The sequence below is a fragment of the Corvus brachyrhynchos genome, unplaced genomic scaffold (genome assembly GCF_000691975.1).
Source record: "Corvus brachyrhynchos isolate BGI_N302 unplaced genomic scaffold, ASM69197v1 scaffold146, whole genome shotgun sequence".
Classification (NCBI taxonomy): Eukaryota; Metazoa; Chordata; class Aves; order Passeriformes; family Corvidae; genus Corvus; species Corvus brachyrhynchos.
Genome location: NW_008238960.1, coordinates 319,751 through 341,488, shown reverse-complemented (window position 1 = coordinate 341,488; position 21,738 = coordinate 319,751). Strand labels below are relative to the sequence as shown.

Sequence of the window (21,738 nt, the reverse complement as noted above, 5' to 3'; positions counted from 1 at the left end):
CTTGGCTACCTCTGCCAGCAAAGGCAAGTGGAGCAATCAGAGGTGGTTACCGATCTCCCCTAGAAGACAGCAGATTAGGAGAAAGGAAAGAATAGCACTTGGGCTCCCTAGCCTCAAAGAGTAATGGTAGTGCAAAATGGCAACTGGGGAATCTTCTCTTTGTACAGCAACTAGACAGATTTTAAAAAGAAAGTAACAGGGAAAAAATTTGAGGTCGGGTTTATAAATTACTCCCATACACTTTTAAGTTGATAAAATTCAGTTGTATATATACACACAGATATTCCATAATATATTTGTTTCCTAACTCCACAAAGGATGATACATGATGTATAATAATTTCTGTCTTAACTCTAACAAGAGCTAAATGTATATATGAAATGTAACATTTTCATGGTACAGGGGGCAGTATTGCCCTGTGTAATATAATGTGGTTTGTGTATGAGAGACAGACAAGTGAAAACCCTCCCACTTCCATCTCTCAAACATATAAGTAGCAATTAAAAAACCCTTTGAGGCAGCTTCATGCTTGTTTTGAATAGACTTCAGTATTTGTTCAATCCATTTGAAGATGTGAAGGATGACTTGGGGCAGGAAACTCTGTGAGAAGCTGTGAGAGTTTTCAGGTCCTCAAAATTGTCTATTTTGACCTCATTGGATGTTGGTGAAAAAGGGAAAAACTAGAAAACTAGTCTTGTTTAATCCTCTAATTAGATATTTATTTTATATAATTAATCTCTTGGACTACTACTCACATCTAACCTCTTTTGCACAAACCTTTCCTAGATGAGTTTTCAAGCTCTCCTCTTTCTTTTTTTGCAAAGCATTTTATAAAGCTTTTCTTCCCTTAAACATCACTCCTCCCTCATGCCTTTTCCCTAAACTGCCATGTATAGTAATTCTAGTGCTGTGGAGGTCATTAAAGGAAAACAGATTTTCAGAATTGCCCTTCAAGAGTGGTGCTCTGTTTGTCAAAGTTGCAGTACTCTGAGTGAGTACAACAGGAATTTTTTGTTGCTGTTACAATGCCATGGCTTAAGTAATAACTGCAGATGCCATCAGCATGGAAATTTTCTCATTTTGGTAAGCTTCCTTAGTTGAAGAAGGTTTCTGCATGTTTTCTTAAATCTGCCTTCACAGAAAGCAGCAACTCTGAGTCAAAAGGGACAGACCACAAAAGAGGTATGCATTTGTCTTGCTGACTATACTTTTATAGCGTTTGACAGAAAACTTCTTGCCAGTCAACAGAGCTTTTAATCAACACTGTCAGCTTGATTGACTCAATAGAAGTTTAAATGAACAGCACCTTTCCACCAAATTAACCAGTGCCCTTTTTTTTGGGTGCTGATTATTTTACCGTTAATTTTGTATTTTTTTTTGTTTAATTTCTTAGATTGAAAGCTAAAATTTGTCTTCTTCTAATACTACTGCTTGAAAATCTCCACAGTATGTCTAGTCCTGGCATGTGAGACCAACACATTATTAGGATGCAGGGAATGCTGCAGTATTCTTAATGTCTTCTGGTGTTAGCAATACTTATGTATCTATATATACCTAGTTCAGTGTTTTTGAAACTGTTTGAAAGTGTGGCTTTCTCTGGGTCAGCTGTGTCTGTGCTACTTCTGGACAGAGAAGCTAAAACTATCCTTAATTACTGAGAGCAACAGAAATCACAGTTCCCCAGCCCTGAGGAAACTGGGTGAGTGCTTATAATTAAAGGTAGTTAGTAGTCTCTTCAGCTGCTACTCCTCGTCTATCTTTAGCCCTTGCAGCCTTTTCTTCCAGCTCTCACTTATGGTGGTAATAATGACTGTGTGGCTAGAGTGTGAGTTGGTTGCCATCAAATCCTAAAGTCTAACCTTGGGTAGAAAAAAGAAAATTTCACCTAGAAACTACTGTTTAAGAAGTACTAGATCTAGTTTAATAAAACTAAAAAGTGGAACTGTCTAAATATCTCCCATCACTCTCTTATACATCAACATGAAGAATAAATAGGACCAATGCAGTTCAGTGACATAGCTGAATGTCTCTCCCTCCCCCTAACTGCCTTCCAAACAAAACAAACAAAAAAGTTGCTTTTAACTGAAAAGGAGCAAGAAGCTATTTCCTGTTAGGATAAAGACTGAGCAAAATCTGCCTAGTTTATTTTGGCATTAGCAGAATTAGAAGACATGTCAGTGTTTTACAACTGTTTGAATATAGAATTAGCAAAACATTTTGGAATATGTTACTGGCTGACTCATCACACTGACATAATTGAAGTTCAGGGATCCAACTCAGATTTACAATAAAGAAAAAAGACAAATACTCTGCTGCTGCTGCAATTTTGGTTGGAGGCATTGGTGGTAAGAGAATAAAATATATTCTGGACTATTTATGCATGAACAGACATTAATATATTGTAGTTGTATTAATTATAGAACTTGTTTCAATGCTTGAAGCTTTGATTCTGTCAAATGAGATTAATTGAAGGGAGAAAATGCATGTTCACACAGGCAATATGTTGGAATAGCAATAGGCAGCATGTCATTACAGATCCAGTATCTCATGCTACCCCTGCAGCATGGGGTAGCTTCTCTGTTTTTGTTGCAGCCCAGCAAAGACTTTAGATAACTTGCTGTCTGAAATTATTGCTTCAGTTTGTTCATGCTCACTGAAGTGCTGTTTCTGTCTTTGGAAGCATTTTTGGATGCATTTCAGTGGGCCTTTTGAATGTTACTGCTATGCCTACTTAGCTCTGATGAAAGTAAGGAGGTCTCCGAACTTTCTCACTGTTTTTCTAGTCTTTGTTTAATAAATATAAAAGAAGGAACTATAGGTGCCTTTAAGCAAGTTTGCTGCTGAGAAGTTTAACATGAGGATCGAGTCTGATTTGCAGCCACATATGTCAGAGGTGGCTCTGACTTCTCCTTGGACTCTGCATGAAATACTTGTACCACCATCCTGAGAAAGGCAGAGCTACTCCTGCACCGCCTGGTATTTTGACTGTTTTACAGTGATGCCTGCCCTCATGGAGACACAGTGTGGATTCTACTCTTCTTAGCTGCCTTTTAACACCTCTCTGCTGTGTGTCAGCATCCTCCTACATCATCAGTTCTTCAGAACGGAAAGCAATACTTGTAATTAGGACCCTTCCTGCACAGGGCTCAATCTAAAGGCTTTTAACATGGCTGCCACTACTGTCCTCAACTGAGGAAGTGGAGGAAAAGAAGGCAAAGCCCCATTTGCCCAAATCTGTGTGCTGTGATAAAGGAGACAGTCAGTGTATGGTATATTTGGCCTGCCTGGGACCTCTGTCTCTCCATCCCATTGCTCTTCATGTCACTGACAGTGCTGACCTAGTGACCTAGGAAGGGAGTATCTGAGCTGGCTGAGATGGGTGTCCTGGCTCCTCTCCTACAGGCAAGCAGAGGAGGCAAGAAGGCTGCTTCAAGGGCTCAGGAAGGAGTCATCCTATGCTAGACCTCATGCCAGGTAAAAGAGCAGCAGAGGGAAATCCAGTCTCTTGACTTGAGCTAGACCCTGTTTGAAGGCAACAGTGGTCCTGGACCCCTCCTGCACCTCCTAAGGGATAGGCTGGGAAAGTGTTTGGATACAGAAAGTTACTAGCATTAGTTCAGCTGGTTAGAGCATAGGGCTTCTGATGCCAAGGTTGTGGGTTTGATCCCTGTATGGGCCATTCACTTCAGAGTTCAACTGAATGATCCTTGTGGGCCCCTTCCAATTCAGAATATTCTGTGATTTTGTGATTTAAGGGATAAAGTTTGTGCAGTGTTGTTTCAGCCATGGAGGCTTACAGTGCCACATACATAGTGCTATCTGCCTTACCGGTTTGGTCATCACCTGTGGAAGGCTGAACAACAGATGTTTCTGACAGGCAGGTGGACTTTTGCTCATCTGAGCTCCCCTCTGCTTTAAAAGAAATGGCTAATCCACCAGGATGTGGCTTGCTTCTTGTATCCATCAAATGACAGTCATGATAGTCAAGCTCTTTAAATGGTGCCATTTGGTTGCCTACAACTTGTTGCCTCAATGCAGCAATGAACATGAGAACTGAAAGAGCGCTGCTTACTTGGACTGTAAACTTTGTCTTCTTGGAAGCTACTCTTTCACCATGAGGTGAGCCATAAGTTTAAGGACAAGGCAAGCAAGATGATATGTATTTATGTCAGATACTTATGGCACAAGTTCATAACATTTTACAGTCACTGTCTTGGTGTTTGCTATCTTGATGGCATCTATCACAAAATCAGACCAACAGGACTTAAACAAGAAAGGGGATCCCAAACTTGAGCTCAAACCTGGTGCTACCAATACTCTGCATTCCCATTTCCCTATTACTTCCTCTGTACCTTAAAATCAAATGTGTGAAAAAAAGACAACATATTTTGTAGCTACTTTACTCACCACCAAAAGGCAGTGATGGGTGCAACATACTAACTGTTTAGTGGTGGGCATCAGTGTAATGGAAAGTAGCACAAGCAGTGAAGACTAGCACTGTGTTCCGTTATCACTACAGCAGGAACATAAGAAGATAATATGCCCCAAGCTTTTGTCAGAAAACAGCTTGCTATGACTGCTTGTGCAGTTCTTTGTATAATTCAAAAGCGGTTCCTAAGCAAACATACTGGCTTATCCTTTGTAATCCACGAGGGGAAAGAGGACCATCTGGAGAATTATTCATGTTTTTACCTCCCATAACTTTTTGAATGTGTACCAACTTGACTCAGCTGCTTTCTGGTTATATTTGAGAATCTCATTCAGCTGCAGAGAGCTGGAGATGGTTAACAATTGCAGCAGCACTCTAACTGGGTAATTCCTTAAGAACTACTCCTAGGAAAGGATTGAAACTCCTTGAAGTGATGGCTAATACAATTTGGCACCTAGCAATGGGAAGGATAACATTCATTACACAAAGAGCTTTCTGAAAAGCAACATCAAGTACTTTAGAGACGTGCCTTGGACCTAGCATCACAGGCACATTGTTGAATGTTACTGCAAAGAAGAGGTGATCTTCTCCAGGTCAAAGGTTACGCGACTGTCTGAGGTGCTAATTCTGCAGGCTCTGCTTCTTGAAAGACAGCTTTTGCAATAGGCAACAAAATGTGTTAAGGCTAAGACAATGTTTTGACAGTTATTTTCCTTCTGCTCTGATGGCTTTGGCTGAAAGCACCACATCAATAACACTAAACAGAAGCGTGCAGAGATCTTGGCAGAGTTTGAGAGATGGCTGACGGGGCTGGTGCAATGAAAGAAATCCCTGTTCTTCCTCCTGCTCAGAGCATGAATCCTGCAGGTGTAGAGAGGCATGTTCCCAGGGGTCAGTACAGGACTGCTTCAGGAGAGCTAGAGGCAGGCATCATATTGCAAAACTGAATCTTAACCTCCACTGTGCAAACCTCTTATTGAAAGACACTGATACATCTGTGACTAATGTGTTGCACTTGATCTTTCTTCAGTGTACTGACTTCCCTGCTAAGCATTTTCAAGCATTGGCACTTAATTGATTTATTTTAAAAGTGGATTTTGTCCCTGTTGAAGCCTTACAGCCTCTGCTGTGCATCACTCTCTCAGGAGAGCAGACTGACTGCAAAGAAGTAGATGGCTGTTTGCCAGAAGTGAGTGGCTCACTTTCTGTTATTTCCCCTTTTTCTTTTTTTTAGTTAATGATTTGTCTTGGTTGGGTTTTTAATCAAAGCCAGATTTTCTCCAATAGCCTGTTCTCCCTTGTGCGTCTGTGGATGTGTGTGCACATGGGAGAGAGGGAAGCAAAGAGGGAGGCAGAGAGTGAAACAGTTCTTGGGATTTGTTGACAGATGAATTCTTCCTCAGTTGTCAGGTTTCAAGCCTGTTGGCAGTGCTGCTGGTAAGTGGGAAAAAATACTGCTAGGAAGGGGAGGGCGAGGCTGACCTGGTGGGGGCTAGACCGAAGGGGCCTGTGTACTGCCACTCACACAGCAACAGGCAGCGTGGTAAGGCAGAGCTGCAGCCTTGGGGACCCCTGCAGTCATCGGACTCCCCACTGCTGCTCCTGCAGACAGCTCCCTTGTCAGCAAGGGATTTCCCTCCCCTCCTCCCTTGATAAAGATCCCTCAGCTGGTATTATGGATTGTATCCTTGGCTTATTGTAAAAGCAAAACGAAACAAAAAACAAAGGGAAAAAAATCCGTGTGGTTTTGCAATCTGGAGATGAGCTTTTGATCCTCCCGCTCAGCCTGAGGATGGTGACAAGCTGGTACAGCTGCCCTCTGTGTGTACCTGAGCGGTCCAGGGATGCCCACACAGTTCCGTTTGCAGGGAGGGGGGAGAAGTGTGTGCCAGAAATGTTAACTGCTCCCCACCAGCATTAAAGGTGGAGAGTGTGCATGTGTGGAGGCAGCAGCCGTCCTCCCAGAGCTTTAACTAAAGCAGTAACCTGCAGCTATGGAGTCACCGACTAAGGAAATTGAAGAATTTGAGAGCAACTCTCTGAAATACCTACAGCCAGAGCAAATAGAGAAAATCTGGCTTCGTCTCCGAGGCTTGTAAGTAGTACTTTTCTTTTCATCTCCTTCAATTTCCTCCCACTGTCAAAATTATTGTAGACTTTATATTTTCTTTCTTGCTGTACCTTCAAAATCTCCCAGCAGTTTCCACACCTGTTCTCCATAAATACAGTGACTTAATCTTAGCAAAAGATCAATTTACTTACTTAAATTGAACTTCTTCTTACATTGAACATTTTCAAGTGGAAATGTAGAAATGCCATTAATAAAAGCATTTTAAGATATAAGCAGTTACTGGGATGATAATTACTTCAGGTGTTATACTGGAAAAGTTTTGTTATAGCCTGAATGGTACTTAGCTGAATTCTCCATTTTCAGTAATCTTACCCTTAGCTACAACATAGAGAAGACTTTTTCCCCACTGCAATGTACACCATTTCTAGCACTGACATGATGAATAAGGACAAAATAGGCAGAGAAGGCACAACTGGAAAACATTTCCAATAGCATTTGTAATGGCAGCAAATTCATCTTCCACTGATTGGACTGTACTTATTCTTTTATACCTTAAGCCTGACTTGCCATGAGATGACTGTACACTGTCTCCTGAGTAGAAAAAAGTATCTGTGCTTAAAGAACTTGGCATTGCAGAAAAGAAGATGTAGTGTCTGCCTAGCTTATTTAGAAGCAATGTCTGGTGTCTTTTTCATATTCTTAGTATGTAAAATGCTGTCAGCCATTTGTCCATCAGTTCTTGGCCCTGGCAAAAATGAGCATTAACCATGTTAAGCTACAACCCTTCCTGTGTTCAGAACATGTTTGTATTTTTTCTTCAGCTTCACATGTTAAGTTATTAACATTTCAGCCCTCAAGGGAAAGGGAGGGAGGAAGGGACCAAGGAGGCTTGGAAACAGCAGATGCAAAAAAATGAAGAAAGAGTAGGCCAGTAGTTGAAAACAAATGGGTCCAAGTTAAACTTGAGTTGCTTTTTGGATGTTACTTTGTGTGAACAACTATGGTATGTTTTGCAAAGCATAGGCAAAACTTCTGTAGGACTCCAAGCAATATAAGACATATGCATTAACATGTGTTTTTCTCAAAGCATCATGCCAGGAAGCCTGTTTTGTGAAGGAAATTAATCAAAGTAGATGACAGCTGTCTTCCAAACCTTCCTAATAGAGAAGCCACACAAAACAAACCCTCTACTAGGGCTTCTTGAATTCCTGTTTAATATAGAGTTTAGAAGCATGCTGATTTGAGTTCTACCTGGAGTTCATAGGTAAGCAGCATTTTTGTTCAGGACCTCTCCTGCAGTTAGTACAAGGCAGTGTCTGTATATTATACATCAAGCTTGGGTCTCGTCTACCTTTTAGAAAGTTAGAAAAACTGTAAGACTTATTTTAGATGAGTAATAAGTAAACCTCAGGCCATTTTTCAGTATAACCCTCTTTGTCATCAGTATGTATGAGTGTAACGAACATGTCTCTTCTGAGTTTCAAGATTGCCTAAAGAGGAGAGAGATTTTTTTTTCTGTAGAATTCTTAATCACTAGATGAAAACTGAAAAGAAGATTTTCCATTCCCAGTTATTTTATGGGGGCCTAGTGCATCCATACACACCAAACTGAGGTTTGGCATAATGTTTCATGATTTTTCTTGTCTGTTTTTATGCATGCCTATATGCATAAGAAAAACAATCAGATGTGCGCAACCCTCTTAGTTGAATCTTAAATAAGAGGCTTCATCCTGGAGAGAACAAATACTGCTTGAAAAAATACCTCTCTCCTCTGCCACTGGTAAACTGACAGCCATATCTCACTGGAATTAGTTACAAGGCACAACAGTGCTACCAGTACAGTGTTACACAGGTACTGAGAGCATGCTGCTGGCTGAAGCTGCCTGGGGAGTTGTAGTCTGCAGCAGGCAGGCACCCAGATAGATAATTTGATCCTGACATCTCTTCTTAAATGGGAAGGGCTGTGATGATTTAAACAGTCTGAAGTCTCAGCATTGTGTTGGACATCTCCTTGGAAGGACTTCACCTGTGGCAGCTCTGGTACTTTCCTCTCCCTCTTCCCACCCTCAGTGCCTGCTGATGTGTCTATTCACAAAGACTATTCGTCACCTGGCTTTTCTAGGGGGCAGGGAAGGGGGCTCTTTAAATTTTCACCCCTTCTCAGCCTGCTTGGTTTGAAGGGAATGGAATCCCAAAGGCTGCAAAGCTGCGGTAGAGTTGAGGCTCTTTTTGGATGCCCTTAATTTTCTGCTGAAGCAAGTCTGGTGAGGGCTTTTTTTGCCTTGTGCCTGGTATTCTGTCTTGCAGGATGGCTGGCCTCTGGGAGTTTGGGCATGGAATGTGCATTTTCACATGGAGGTCTTTTGGACAGTGGAGAAGGACAGACTTTTGTGAGGCTGAAGCTAAGTGTCTCTTGCAACAGGAGTCATATGTTGCTGTAAAAGGCGGACAAGGTTTTGAATTTGTCTCTGGAGTGGAGTGGGAGGGTTTGCTTCTCCTTTATGTTTTGTATCTCTCCAAAATGTAGTTTAGTCAGGACAACATAGTTGCTTTATAAGCAGAGCAGTGTGAGGTAGTGGTTGTTAAGCCATGAACAAGTTTCTTTTGCTTTTACTGTTTAAGAACCAGCTAAAATACTAATACAGTAAGAGTACTGAAATGTTTTTATTTGATATATACATATTCATGATGTAATAATTCTGTGCTGTACTTTATAAGATAATCTAGTCAGAGGACCTATAGTGTTTTCTCAGGTTTAAGAGAGCATGGTAAGTTGTCTTATTGGGCAGTAAATCATCTGTGGCAAAATCTTTGCGTGTCTCAAACCAGAGATCTAGAAATAAATGTTGTCTTTTACACATGACCTATTAGATATCAATTTAGATTTAATCACATATTAGAAAAAACCTTTCATTTATTTACTTTTAATAAACTTTGAGGAAAGATTTGTGAATAAACTGTTGCTGGGCAAAGGTACCATTAGAAGTGTATGAAACTCTCTGAGGAAAATACTGAAAGTTGAGTACTGACAATTTTGCCTTTTTTCCTATGTTGCACCAGAATATCAGGGAGAAATTTAATTCAGATTTCTCATTGTAGGACCTCACCCAGCAATAGGCTGTGTAAACCAGAAATGCAGCCATCAGTGTCCTTTCTTCCATGGGAAGGAATACAGCAGATTTCGTTGCATCAGAGGCCTCCCAGGAACAAACCTGCTTCTGAGTTTTAATGACATCACAAATGAATTAGACTGGAACAGCTTCACATCCCTTCAGGATATCTGAGGACTTTTGCCTGCCAGAGGGCTGCCTGTCTCTCGTTCACATCCCTTCAGGATATCTGAGGACTTTTGCTCTTGCCTGCCAGAGGGCTGCCTGTCTCTCAGGAATACTGCTGAGTATTGCAAGTAGTGCTTCTCCACCACCCTGTGCCTTCCAGTCCCCACAAGGACACAGGTGCTCTCACTCCCTGGCTCCTGATGGGCTGCCAGCTGCCTCTGCACTTTGTTTCATCAGGCAGGGCCTGCCTTTGATCAGTTTCCCCCTCTACCTAAGTAGTGCTCACCCTGCAAGAATCTATGTTTCTTAGGGATGTGTTGATTGTTTGCTTAATACTCTTAATAGCTGCTGCTGCCAGAAAAAGATCTTGAGTCTTTTGCTCTGTTCTATCCTCCTTGCTCCATGGATCCTGTCCAGAAGACAGTCTTTTATTCAGACTTGCCTTATTCAGCTCTGGACTTGGACACTATGCACAGGAGTTACATGTGAGTCTTCCTTTCACTCTCCAGTGGTTGCTAATAACTCTGCTGAGATCGAGACCTTCTGCTCTGGAAAACTTATACGTTAAGATTCAGTGGGAGCCCTTACAGGTCAGTGTTAGCAGTGGAGCTTGGAGAGCTTATTTCAAAATAAGTGGTTTCAAAATTGCATGGTTGCTTTTCAAGCTGATGGTTTCTCTGTGGAGGTATGAGCAGTGGTGGCTGTGTTGGGGTGCTCTTGTTTTTGCACTTGGAACCCTAGCTGTGAGACTTAAACATCCAGCTGCTACTTACAACTCTTAAAGCTTCATGAAGTGGCTTCAGTTGCCTTCTGATTTCTCAAGAACAGAGAAAGCACTGAAGCCGTTTTCAACACTAGGATTAGATGTTGCGTCTGAGAACAAAGAAGATTGCAGAGGCTTTTTGAGTTTCAGTAGAGATGTGCTAGTTTGTGGCAGCTGAAGATGCAGCTTGCAGGTATTTTTGGTTTGATTTTGGTTGCTTTTATGCCAAAAAAGAAAACCTTCTTTTTCTAGCTATTACAGTAGTAGTACATCATCACTGGTTCCTCTGCTGGGATTTACACACTGAAGGAGGAAAGGCGGGAAAATGGACCTTAACCTCCTTCACACTTGCTGGGATTATAATGTTGAATTGCTAAATACATAATAAATCCCTTCATTCTCAGTGTAGTCTTTCCTCATGCTGTTACTTTCATAGAATCATCAAGGTTGGAAGAGACCTTTAAGATCACCAAGTCCAGTTATCAACCCAGCACTACCACTGTAGCCCTAAACTACTAAACCATCTCACCCAGTGTCAGATCCCGACACCTCTTAAACACCTCCAGGAATGGTGATTCCACCACCTCCCTGAGCAACCTTTTTCAATGCCTGACCACCCTAACAGTGAAAATTTTTTTCTAATATTTAATCTGAATCTCCAGTATCTCATTTGAAGGTCTGGTCCTCTCAACTGTAGGCATGGTAGGGACTTGCCCCCACCTCATTACAAGCTCCTTTCACGTAGGTATAGAGAGTGCTGAGGTTCCCTCTGAACTTCCTCTGCTCGAGACTAAAAAAATCCAGATCCCTCAGCTGTTCCTCATTAGACATGTCTTCTAGACTTTTCAGGACCTTGCCTTTTGCTGGACAGGCTTCAGTGACTCAATGTCCTTTTTAAAGCGAGTCACTCAGAACTGAATACAGTACTTGAGAACCAATGCTGAGTACTGGGGGATGATCACTTCCCTAGTCCTGCTGGCTACACTATTCTTGAAACAAGCCATCTATCATTTACATGCCATTTACCTTCTTGGCCACCTGGGCACACTGCTGGCTCATATTGAGCCAGCTGTCGAACAGCACTCCCACGTCCCTTTCTGCTGAACAGCTCTTAAGCTGCTCCTCCTCCCCAGGCTTGTAGGGCTGCATGGGATTGCTGTGAACCAAGTGCAGGACCCATAACTGTTGCTTTGTTGAGACAGACATAGCAGCACGACACTTACTGTAATCCAAAGCTGTAAAAGTTTTTTTATTTTCTCTACTGCTGCTCTTATATCTCTTCACAATTGCTGTGGGTTACTGAGATTGGCTGCTTAGCAAACAATGACCATTCAAGCAGTAAAACAATTAGCTATACAAGCAAAAGTATAGTTGTTATATATTATCTGCAAATTCTTCCTTGTACACACTTAACGTCCCATAACAAGAGCATCTTCTCCTTACGTCTAGAACATCATCTTTCACTTATTATCTTCTTGGCTTTCTCTGTGGGTTTCACTGAAGCTGCAAAATTTCACGGTACAAAATCTCATGGGTAAATTCTGACTGTCTTTAGGTCTGACTCTGTGAGGCTGTCAGTCCAGCTGTCAGTCTCATCACATAACTTCACCTTACTAAACCTCATGCTGCTGTCCTCAGCCTATTGATTGAGTCTGTCCAGGCCTCTCTGCAGAGCTTTCCTACCCTCAAGCAGATCAACACTCCCACCCAACTTAGTGTTTTCTGCAAATTTACTGAGGGTGCCCTTAATCCCCATGTCCAGATCATCAATAGAGATGTTTAACAGGACCAGCCCAAAACTGAGCCCTGGGGAACACAGCTAGCAACCGCTTGCAGTTCCCTCATTATTCTGGGGTGGGCTCACAGACTTGTGAGTGTGTAATTGGCATAGCAAATCACTAACCATTTCCTCCTGGATTATGGGGGCTTCACTCATTGCCCAATCATCAACTTCCAGCTCAGGGAGCTGGGTATCCTGAGGACAACTGGTCTTGATACTGAAGACTGAGGTAAAGAAGCCATTATGTACCTCTGCCTTTCCTGTCACTACACTACCCTCTGCATTCAACAAATGGAGACACTCCTTGATCCCCCTTTTGCTGCCAATGTATTTGTTGTTTTTAACTGTAGTGGCCAAATCAAGTTCTAGTTGGGCTTTGGCCCTTCTAGTCTTCTTTCTACATGACCTTGCAACATCCTTATAGTTCTCCCAAAATACCTCACTCTCCTTCCAGAGGTAATATATTCTATTCTTTCCCCTAAGTTCAAGTTCTTTGTTTAACCAGGCTGGTCTTTTTCCCCTGACAACTTGTCTTTATATATATGGGGACAGCCTGCTCCTGAATATTTAACAATCCATTTTAAAGCACATACAGCCTTCCTGGACTCCTTTGCCCTTCAGGACTCACAGTCTGGTGAGCATCCAGTTATAGGGCCCCTGGTGAGCATCCAGTTATAGGGCCCCCAATATCAGAAGGACATAGACTGCAGAGCACCAGAGGAAGCCATGAAGATGATCAGAGGCTTGGATCATGTCTTCTATGAAGACAGGCTGAGAGAATTGGGGGTTGTTCAGCCTGGAAAAGAGAAGGCTCCAGGGGGACCTTATAGCAGCCTTCCAGTACTTAAAAGGGGTCTGCAGGAAAGCTGGAGAGGGACTTTTTGCAAGGGCATGTAATGATGGGACAAGGGGTAATGGCTTTAAACTTTTAGAGAGAATGTTTAGTTGCAAGGAACAAATTCTTCACTATGAGAATGGTGAAGCACTGGAACATGTTGCACAGAGAAGTTGTGGATATACTATACATGGAAGTGCTCAAGGCCAGGATGGACAGGTCTTAGAATATCTGGTCTGAAAGGTCTCCCTGCCATGGGGTGGGACTAGATGATCCTTAAGGTCCCTTTCAACCCAAACCATTCTGTGATTACAAACAGCAATCTCTGAACTGTGACACGAATAGGATGCTTGAAATTGAACTCACTAAGAAATTTGATGGGCAGATAAGGTATAAACATATGTAAAGCAGCACCTTTGAAAACTTCATGGTTTTGCTGAAAATCTGGAACAATATTCAGCATTTATGGCATATCCTCAGCTTCCTCTGCAAACCAGCATGCATCCTATCAACAGTGAAGAGGTCCCAGTCATGGATCTTGTGTAAGACCAACATTTTCTTGAAGTAAATGGTGAAGAAGCAGCTGATTTCATTGGGAAAAGATGACCTTTGGTGGCTGAAGATGATCAGGCAAGTGTTAGAGTGCCATTGTTGAGTTACCTGTTTCCCTGTCTTATATGAATGTACTTTACAATATCTTTAGAATTCCTTAGTTGAAAAATGTCACTTAGGGAACAGCTGGTTCTGCCTGTGACAGTATACTGATCTGATTAAATTTTATTTATGTGGCCATCATAAACAGGAAAACAGAGAACTCTTCAATTCCAGAAGCACACTCTACATTGGGGTGATCTTATGATGTGTATCCCATATCGCTGCCCTATGCCCAGAAATTAATTTCTGTGCCTTTCTATGCCTCTAAACTGAGCCTGAGAGGGGGAAGCAAAAAACTGAGCAAAACTTTTTCAAAGCAGTTTGCAGCTTGTTCAAGGTCACACACAGACAGCAATTTGTTTCCCAGCTGCGGCAGGGGCGGGAGGAAGCACCTGGCTTGCTGCTCCCAGGACAGTTTTTTTGGCCAGTGGTTCAGCTGCTTCTTCTCCGGAGAGAGACTGAGAGTTGAATTTTTCGTTCCCTGGAATTTCGTATTTTCTCCCTTTTCTACTGGACTGCTTGATTGCTTTAACATCAGAGCACATCGGGAGGACTTTCCACCGGGCACAGAGGGCCTGGCCCTGGGCCAAGCCCCAGCTCCGAGGAGACCAAAGGGAGGACTCTAACATTTTCCCAGATTTTTCCTCCACAGTGAAAGATTTTATTATTTAGCATTATTTTCCTTTCCCGTGTGTTTGTTAAATAAATAGTTTTATCTCCTTCACTTTCCTTCGAGGAAAATTTATTTTTCCTGAACCTGGTGGGGGAGGGGTGGTTGTGCCTTCTCTCAGAGGATATATTTCTAAATTTGGCCAAACTGGAACAAATTTAGTGGCTTTTAAAATGACTTTGTCCATTAATATTTTACCTCACAGAAGACAGTAGGGTATAGAAAAGTCCATCAGAAAACACCACTTTATTAGTAAGTGTGTAAGTTATGTTGGTTTTCAAGTGGAAAATAAGGTATGCTAATTAGTTTCTGGAGGTGAAAGAGGCACAAAGGCTTTCTTTGGTCTTGGTTGTAGTCCTCCTGAAGGTCCTGAGTTTCTAGGTTTAAACTGAAGCCCTGTTTGCCCTGAGAGAAGAACAGAGGTACCTTCAGTCATATTTAAATGCAGCTGCTACCACCCTTTTTCTCATTTGGCTTTCTTGATGGACATAGACAGGGATTATATGTCAAAGAACCATGTCGGAAAACCTCTCTGTAGACATCTTAGGTCCAAATTTCACTTTTCTCATGGTTGTCAGAGTTCATAGAAGGATTAGAAAAGTCTCATTTGTCAGCAAGTGGATGCTGGATAGGTGCTGGAGGTAGCAGTGCAGCCTAGAGATTCCTGGTTTGGGTGAACTGTGGATATGGATGTCTTGATTAGTTTTGAAGTTTGCCAGGGTCTGGTTGATCTATAATATTGTTCTTCATGTAGAGTGAAGAAGGGCTCAATTTCACCAGTAAACTAACTTGTAACAGCTTGTTTTATACTGCCTGTGGTATAGTCCGTGAAGGAGCAATGGGAATAGGCGATGTGTTACCAGCTCCTAAGTCTCATGCCTGAAAAATGGACAGAGGAGAGAATATATTCAAATAAGTAGAAGAACAGAACCTTCAGGAAAAGGTAATAAAAAACAATGATGTTTGTAATTGTATTTATTCAGTAAACTGATACATTTTGCCACAGTCCTGCTGTGTTTGTTCCACAGACTGACTTTCTTTTGAATCTTAAGTCAATATATGAGTCCTATAGGTAACAAAAGAGGGAAGAGTTTGTGTTAGTAAAATGTTGACCAAGAAATAATATACACTTTGTTTTTTTCCATAATTATAAAAGAGCTTTTATTCTTCTGAGGATAGTACGAATGAAGTACATTCAGCCCAAAAAGCTTACTTCAGCAGTCATAAAAACACCACAATCTGTCATAGAAGAAGGGGTCTCTCTCTGTAATATTAAATTCAGTGCTTTTCAAATATCACTTCTATAAAGTTTGCAGTCCTGCAAGAAATGAAAAAAGTTATGTTTATGAAGATGAATTTAAACCTTAAGTCAAAGTGAAATTAAGAGTCTATATCTGGAATTCTTTTTTGAAACTGTCTTGGTGGGGTAGGAGTCCATACAGAAGGAAGCAAACCTGATGGAAGACATCACTGAAAAATCCTCTGCGTGTGTGTTTTAAAAGCTGTGTGGAGAGGTCATCTCCTAAACTGCCAATTTTTGGTGGATTCAAACACTACATTAAATCCAACTCAGACCATGAAAGGATTTTTATTTAATTTGTTTCTGTTTCTTCCTGCAATTCATGTGAAATTTTCCAGTTCCAGTCATTATTGTCTTGTTTCCTCAAAAATCACTTCAGCCTCTTCAGAATCCTAGAAAAGGTCTGACTCTGATCCTGACTGGCAGGCGAGGGAAGCTTGAGGTTCACATATTAGGGCTGACCTGGTAAATTCGCCAGAAACAGTGAAACCTCTACAAGTGCAAACTGCTCTCAAAATACTGGGAATTTGGATAAAGCAGAGCTTTTCTAGAAGGGCTTGTTTCATAGGGTTTGTAAGGATTCATAAGGCTTTTTCTGATGTGAATTGTGCTGTACTAGAAAGCATTTGTACCAGTGTGTTTTAAGGGGTAAAATTAGAATGCAGTTCCTGGCCTTTGGTGTGGTGTTGGTTATTTATTTATTTAAAATTTGTTTTTCCTTTGTTTTCTTTGATTAAACTAGGTTTTCCAAGTAATTGGTAGCTTAAGAAAAGTTCAGCCCTACGATGGTGCAAAAATTTCCTCTGACAGTCTTCAACCCAGAGTTGTGCTTAATCTGAATTGTAGATAAACAATAATCCTTTCTCCAGCAGACCCAAGCCTTTGCCCAAATTTGTTTGGAACTGTCTTGGATATTTGAAAAGCAGATTAAATTTGAAGTTGATTATAAATACAAAGAAACCAGTACTAAAATTTTGCAATAGATCAAGAATCCAACTCAAACTCTGGTGAAACTCATTCTAATTAACCAATTGACTTCAGTGAAGTCAGGATTCCCCAAAACAATTGGTAAGGTCATAATTGGGGACTTTTTGCATTTTTCTGGCAAAGAAGATGGGTGCAGAGTTCTTGGAGAGACATGGATCTATATGGTTGTCAAGGAGAGGTTTGAAAGGCTGTGTCTCTGCCAAGAATTCCAATTCAGGTCACAGCAGTCTGACTTGCCTTCTTCGGGAAGACTTCTATGCCTGTCACTTAGTTCTGTGGGATGCAGAAATTCACGTGAGCTTAGGCATGCAGCAGAAGATTGTCATGATCTTTCTTGTCAAGAGAGATTATAGGAGAAATTTTAATTATTAAGATGCATATAGAAATGTATGACAACAACGTATGTACAAACATCCTGAATGGCTATTTTTGTCATTTGTGTCATATGACACTATCTGTGTCATCACTTTAGGAGTGTTTTTTTACACTAATAGAGATAGATATTGTTCATGCACAAAACTCCTAGCCAAGACAGAAAGTTCCACAACATCCATCTGTAGCATGAATCCTGGCTTGGTACAATGCTCATTTCAACACCAAGATTAACACAAGTTGGACATAAGATCTGTGCAATTTTTAACAGCTAAGGCTATACAGTGCCCTTGAGCTACAACTGTGGCAGGCAAGGCCAAAGAACAGAAGCAGAGCATTTACCTCCTTACAAGGCTGAGCAGTTCGGATGATTGCTGTAAATGATGCTCAGATCACACTTCCTCCCATGCCTCTTGTGGAGCAGCTGGTTTTCAGGGATTTACTAGCAATAAGCAGTTACTGGCGTCTGTTAAGCAATGAGTCTGAATACACAATTTAGATATGCTTCTCTACACATATTGATGCAACAGGGACAGCTACAGCCAGATGGAAGAACTCTCCTTTTTCAGACTTGCTTGAAAAGTAAAAGGAAAGGAACCTGTGGGAATTGAGACTGGGAAGGGAGAATTGGGAGATCACCTACAAAAGACCATACTGACTTATAAAAAGGTTGGAGAGGACAACCAGATAGAGCATTTTAAAATAATTTTTTTTTTAAAAAGTGATGGTGGGAAAAGAGATAGTCCTGTGAGTTCTTCAGATTCCTACATGTAAACACTTGATAGATTTCTTTACGTTGAGATTGGAATAGTTCACAGCATAACATATAAGCAAGTCATTTAGGAGTTTGAGTTCTGCTGAAAATCACAGGGCTGCTTTTAAGGGCATTTGAAAATGTGACCCATCTGTAGCATTTTTTGCATCTCTTGGATTCTAGTGAAGGCCTTGAAGGAAAGCCTGGTTTCTGCAAGAACACCGCTGGTTGCAACTGCTGTCCAAAAATAATGCTTCTGTGTTACCTTCTAAGCATGTCTTTTTTCAGAGGAATGAGGATCTCTTCTTTAGGAGGTCAGTGCTTTGTTTTGTTAGGGTAAGGGGGAACTTATTTGGTACCTTGGCCACATTTTTGTTGTACTACCTGTCAAAATTCTTCCTCCCATGTGTTCCCATTAACACTGTCGGGGCAGTTATTTTTCCTTTCTCTCATTGCACTGGTGTTACAAGTGCAGAGAGCCTACAGATTTGGATTCAGTTTGACTGGATGTGTAGAAGTAACTCATACTGTACAAAGAGTGTCTTTAAAGTGCTTTTCTGAGAAAGGGTTTTGCATAAATGCTCAGTGATCTCTAAAAGACTTGTTCCTAATTAGCTCTACTGCAGTGAAAATATTCTGCAAATGGAGAAGAGTGAAATTCCTGAGTTAAGTAAATTTGCTGAATAACTTGGAGTAGATTATCATAATGGTCCCACGTAGCCTCACATTCTATGAAATGTCAAATTTCAGTTTGAATAACCTATTTACTTTATGAAGTCAGATCTGCTCCTCTTCTGGGCCAGAGGCAGGGAACTTGACTCCTCCCTTAAAGCAGCCAAACTTCTAAGAGCTAGATTTACTGTCTCAGCCATAGCAGCTGGTATACAGAAAGGACAGGACTTACTTATTTAAATCTTTATATCTGAGGCTTCTGAAGACATATCCCACTCCTTCCCCCATGGTTTCTGTGCCATCTAGATACTTGTGAGACAGCTGATATCAGGATGGAGTAGGGTCTTAAGAAATAAAAATCTTGCACTTCCTCTTTCATTCTCTGTGTACATGCTCAGCACCTGTTCCCATCTATTCACCTGCCCAACCCAGTTCTCTCTCCCAAAATTTCCTCCTGTGTGGCAAAATATTCCCATGCTGAGACCACAGGACAGTGTTTTTGAGCTTGCAGGTAGCAGTACTGCCACCTCTCTCTCTCGCTTTCCTCACTTCCTTCCCTTTACCCTCATGTCTAATTCAGTGGAGCCAGCCATGTACTATCACATCTGTGTCATTCATGCCTACGGAGGGGAGGAAAAAAGATGGGCAACCTTCTTTACTCTCTGCAGAAAATAATGTTGTAGTGATATGGAAGTGGTGTGAACAGAGCAGCAGGCATCCTACAAAAATGATGAACCCTGCTGCAACCAGCAGTCTTGAAGGTAGGAGCCTCTGTGAAGGTAGTAGCCACTTCTCTGCAAACACGTTTTCACTAGCTATCCTAGAAACCCATCATCATTCGCATTCGTTTCCTCTGTAATGTCTCTGCTCCTGAAGACATGCAGAGTTCTAGGAAGCTTAGAAAAAGAGCATTGGCTCTCCATGAGAAGTTTAAAAGTTGCATTTTCCTAAGAGTGACATTTAATATCTGCCCTGCTAGTGAGGAAGCACTATCAGGACAACAGCAGTCCTGAGTTGCTGCACAAAGTAGTGTGGCTAAAAGGCTTGAATAATTTTCAAAATCTACCATGGTGCTGAAGGAGGGGAAAGTTTGGAGGTGAGGATGGGGAAGTGAACCTTCTTTTGGAAAGGGAATACTGTATCTTTGTGTAGAAATTTTTTCTCCCAGTGTTTAGGCTTGCTCAACAGTAATCCAGGTATATCAGATTGTAACCCAGAGTCAGGAAAGGATCTGGCACACACCCATGAGATTTAAAATTCTGCGTCACACCAGCTGTCTGTTAGCAGACAGAGGGGTAGGTTGTATTTGGGGGGAGGATGATTGGAGGGGGAAACAGTAACAAGCAACATTTAGATCTAAAAATAGCAACAACTAGATTTACTTGAGCTTAGGGCTAGATGCAAATTTGTTTAGTGACTTCACGCACACAGCTCGTCTAGCCTGATATAATTCCAGCCCATGTTTCCTGTCTTCATATTTCACCCAGAGTCTGCAGAATGATTCTCCCTGACCAATTTTCGTGCATGCTATAACATCACAGACCCATCCTGCATGAAAAAAGCTGGACAGCTGTCTGGCTCCTACAGAATCTGAATATGTTACTTTTACCTGGTAGCAATGATTAAAATAAGTTTTTAACCTGTACATGCTTGTTTCTTTCAGGGTCTAACAGCTTTTTGCCACTGGGAGAGTGGAATTCCTGCTAAACAGTATTACGTACTTCATGATCCATCATGATACATCAATATTGCCCATATATGTGCTCTGCAAAGTTCTACTTTGTCTTACTCCCAGTACACTCCTTGTTGATTCATTTTCATTGCTTTGTTCTTAGTGAAATGAACAGGATATAGCTAAAGAATGCCTAGTAAAGACTGTGTATCTCCTTTTTCTGAGACATTGTACTAGCAAGGAAGGGGCATCCCACTTGTTGACGTCAGTTGTTGCTGTGTAAACACACTGTGAAGCACATTTATGCTCCAAACAGCGACAGGAGGAATTCTTCCCTATTGGCCCCTCTGATCCCATGGTACACTAAGTGCCACATTGTCTTCCAGTGGGAGAGACTACAGAAGAAGCATGATGAAGTACCAACTATCCTGTACTTTGCAGGTCATCACCTTTACTAATGTCAGAGCTAAATGTTCCATAAGTCATTTGTAGTGGCCAGCTAGATAGCAGAACTCAGGCTAAAAATATATCTATTTTTCAAATAATAAGTATGTGAAAGCCATATACTATAATGGTTTTACTTTTGTCTTTTTTTAAGGATGAATACTGAGAACTGCTCTATATTCTTTTTATACCTTAGGACTTTATTTTCCTGAAATGTACTTTCCTGTAACTGGATTTTTATGAGCCCATGCTTCTCTTGAGAATGTGATTTGTACAAAGTACAAGAGAATTAGCTTGTTGTGTATTGTGAAAAAGCAGAATGAGCAGTAGAACACATTCTTTCAAAGTGTTAGATTTTCAGAAGCAAACTAATTTTCCTTTTTACTTCATATTTTTCTTCAGCTGAATCCAGAGCAAGTACAATAGCAGGAGCTTTTTGCTGTTGTTGTGGTTTGGTTTTCTTATGGTTTTGGTTGTTTTGTTTGGTCTTTTGCATGAGAAGTGATGGAAAACTGAGTAAATATAGAAGAAGAACTTCAAGATTTCAGTAGTTGTATGGGCTATGTACAAAATCTACATGAGTGAAATCATATTTTTAGACATTTTTAGAACAAGATTTGCTGACTTCTTTTGTAGTTAAAAAGCCAATTTATTAAAAGCCCAGTCAAGTCTGTTTTCCAATACAAGGCCATTTCACTAGTGAATTTGAATTCACCCTTCTGAGCTGGGGGTACTGAAAACTTTGGTAATACACCTGACGCATTAAGTTGTCCCTGCAGTTTTCCTCTGCTCCTTGCAGATCCTTGTATCTCAGACTGTCTTGCTCAAAACCATCCTACGCATACAGTATTCAATACAGATCAATTAAGTAAACCTTTCCTGTGTTGCTTTTTCTCCTCTTTCAGTATACTGTCTTGGTTTGAAAGGCAGGTGTCTGCTAAGGAAGGCAGAAGCCTCCCCTGGAATGGCAGATGCAACCCCCTTCTCTCCGAGCTATTATAATTTTGAAATCAAGGGGCTTTCAGGCAAAGATGTGGGAAATAGGAATAACAGTTCT

At 41.2% G+C, this 21,738-nt stretch overlaps 1 protein-coding gene across 6 annotated transcripts in view; it reads left to right on the top strand.

Annotated features, from left to right (window-relative positions):
- Nucleotides 1–21,738, top strand: part of PDE1C (phosphodiesterase 1C) — a 375,734-nt gene that overhangs the window by 95,756 nt on the left and 258,240 nt on the right. For 2 of the 6 annotated variants that reach the window (XM_017738623.1, XM_017738622.1), the window contains exon 1: nucleotides 5,959–6,524. The exons of the other annotated variants lie outside the window; for them this stretch is intronic. In XM_017738623.1, the coding sequence (XP_017594112.1) occupies nucleotides 6,424–6,524 (101 nt within the window). In that variant the 5' untranslated portion in view covers nucleotides 5,959–6,423. Of the gene's footprint in view, nucleotides 1–5,958; nucleotides 6,525–21,738 lie in introns of those variants that run through there. 6 annotated transcript variants of the gene reach the window in all.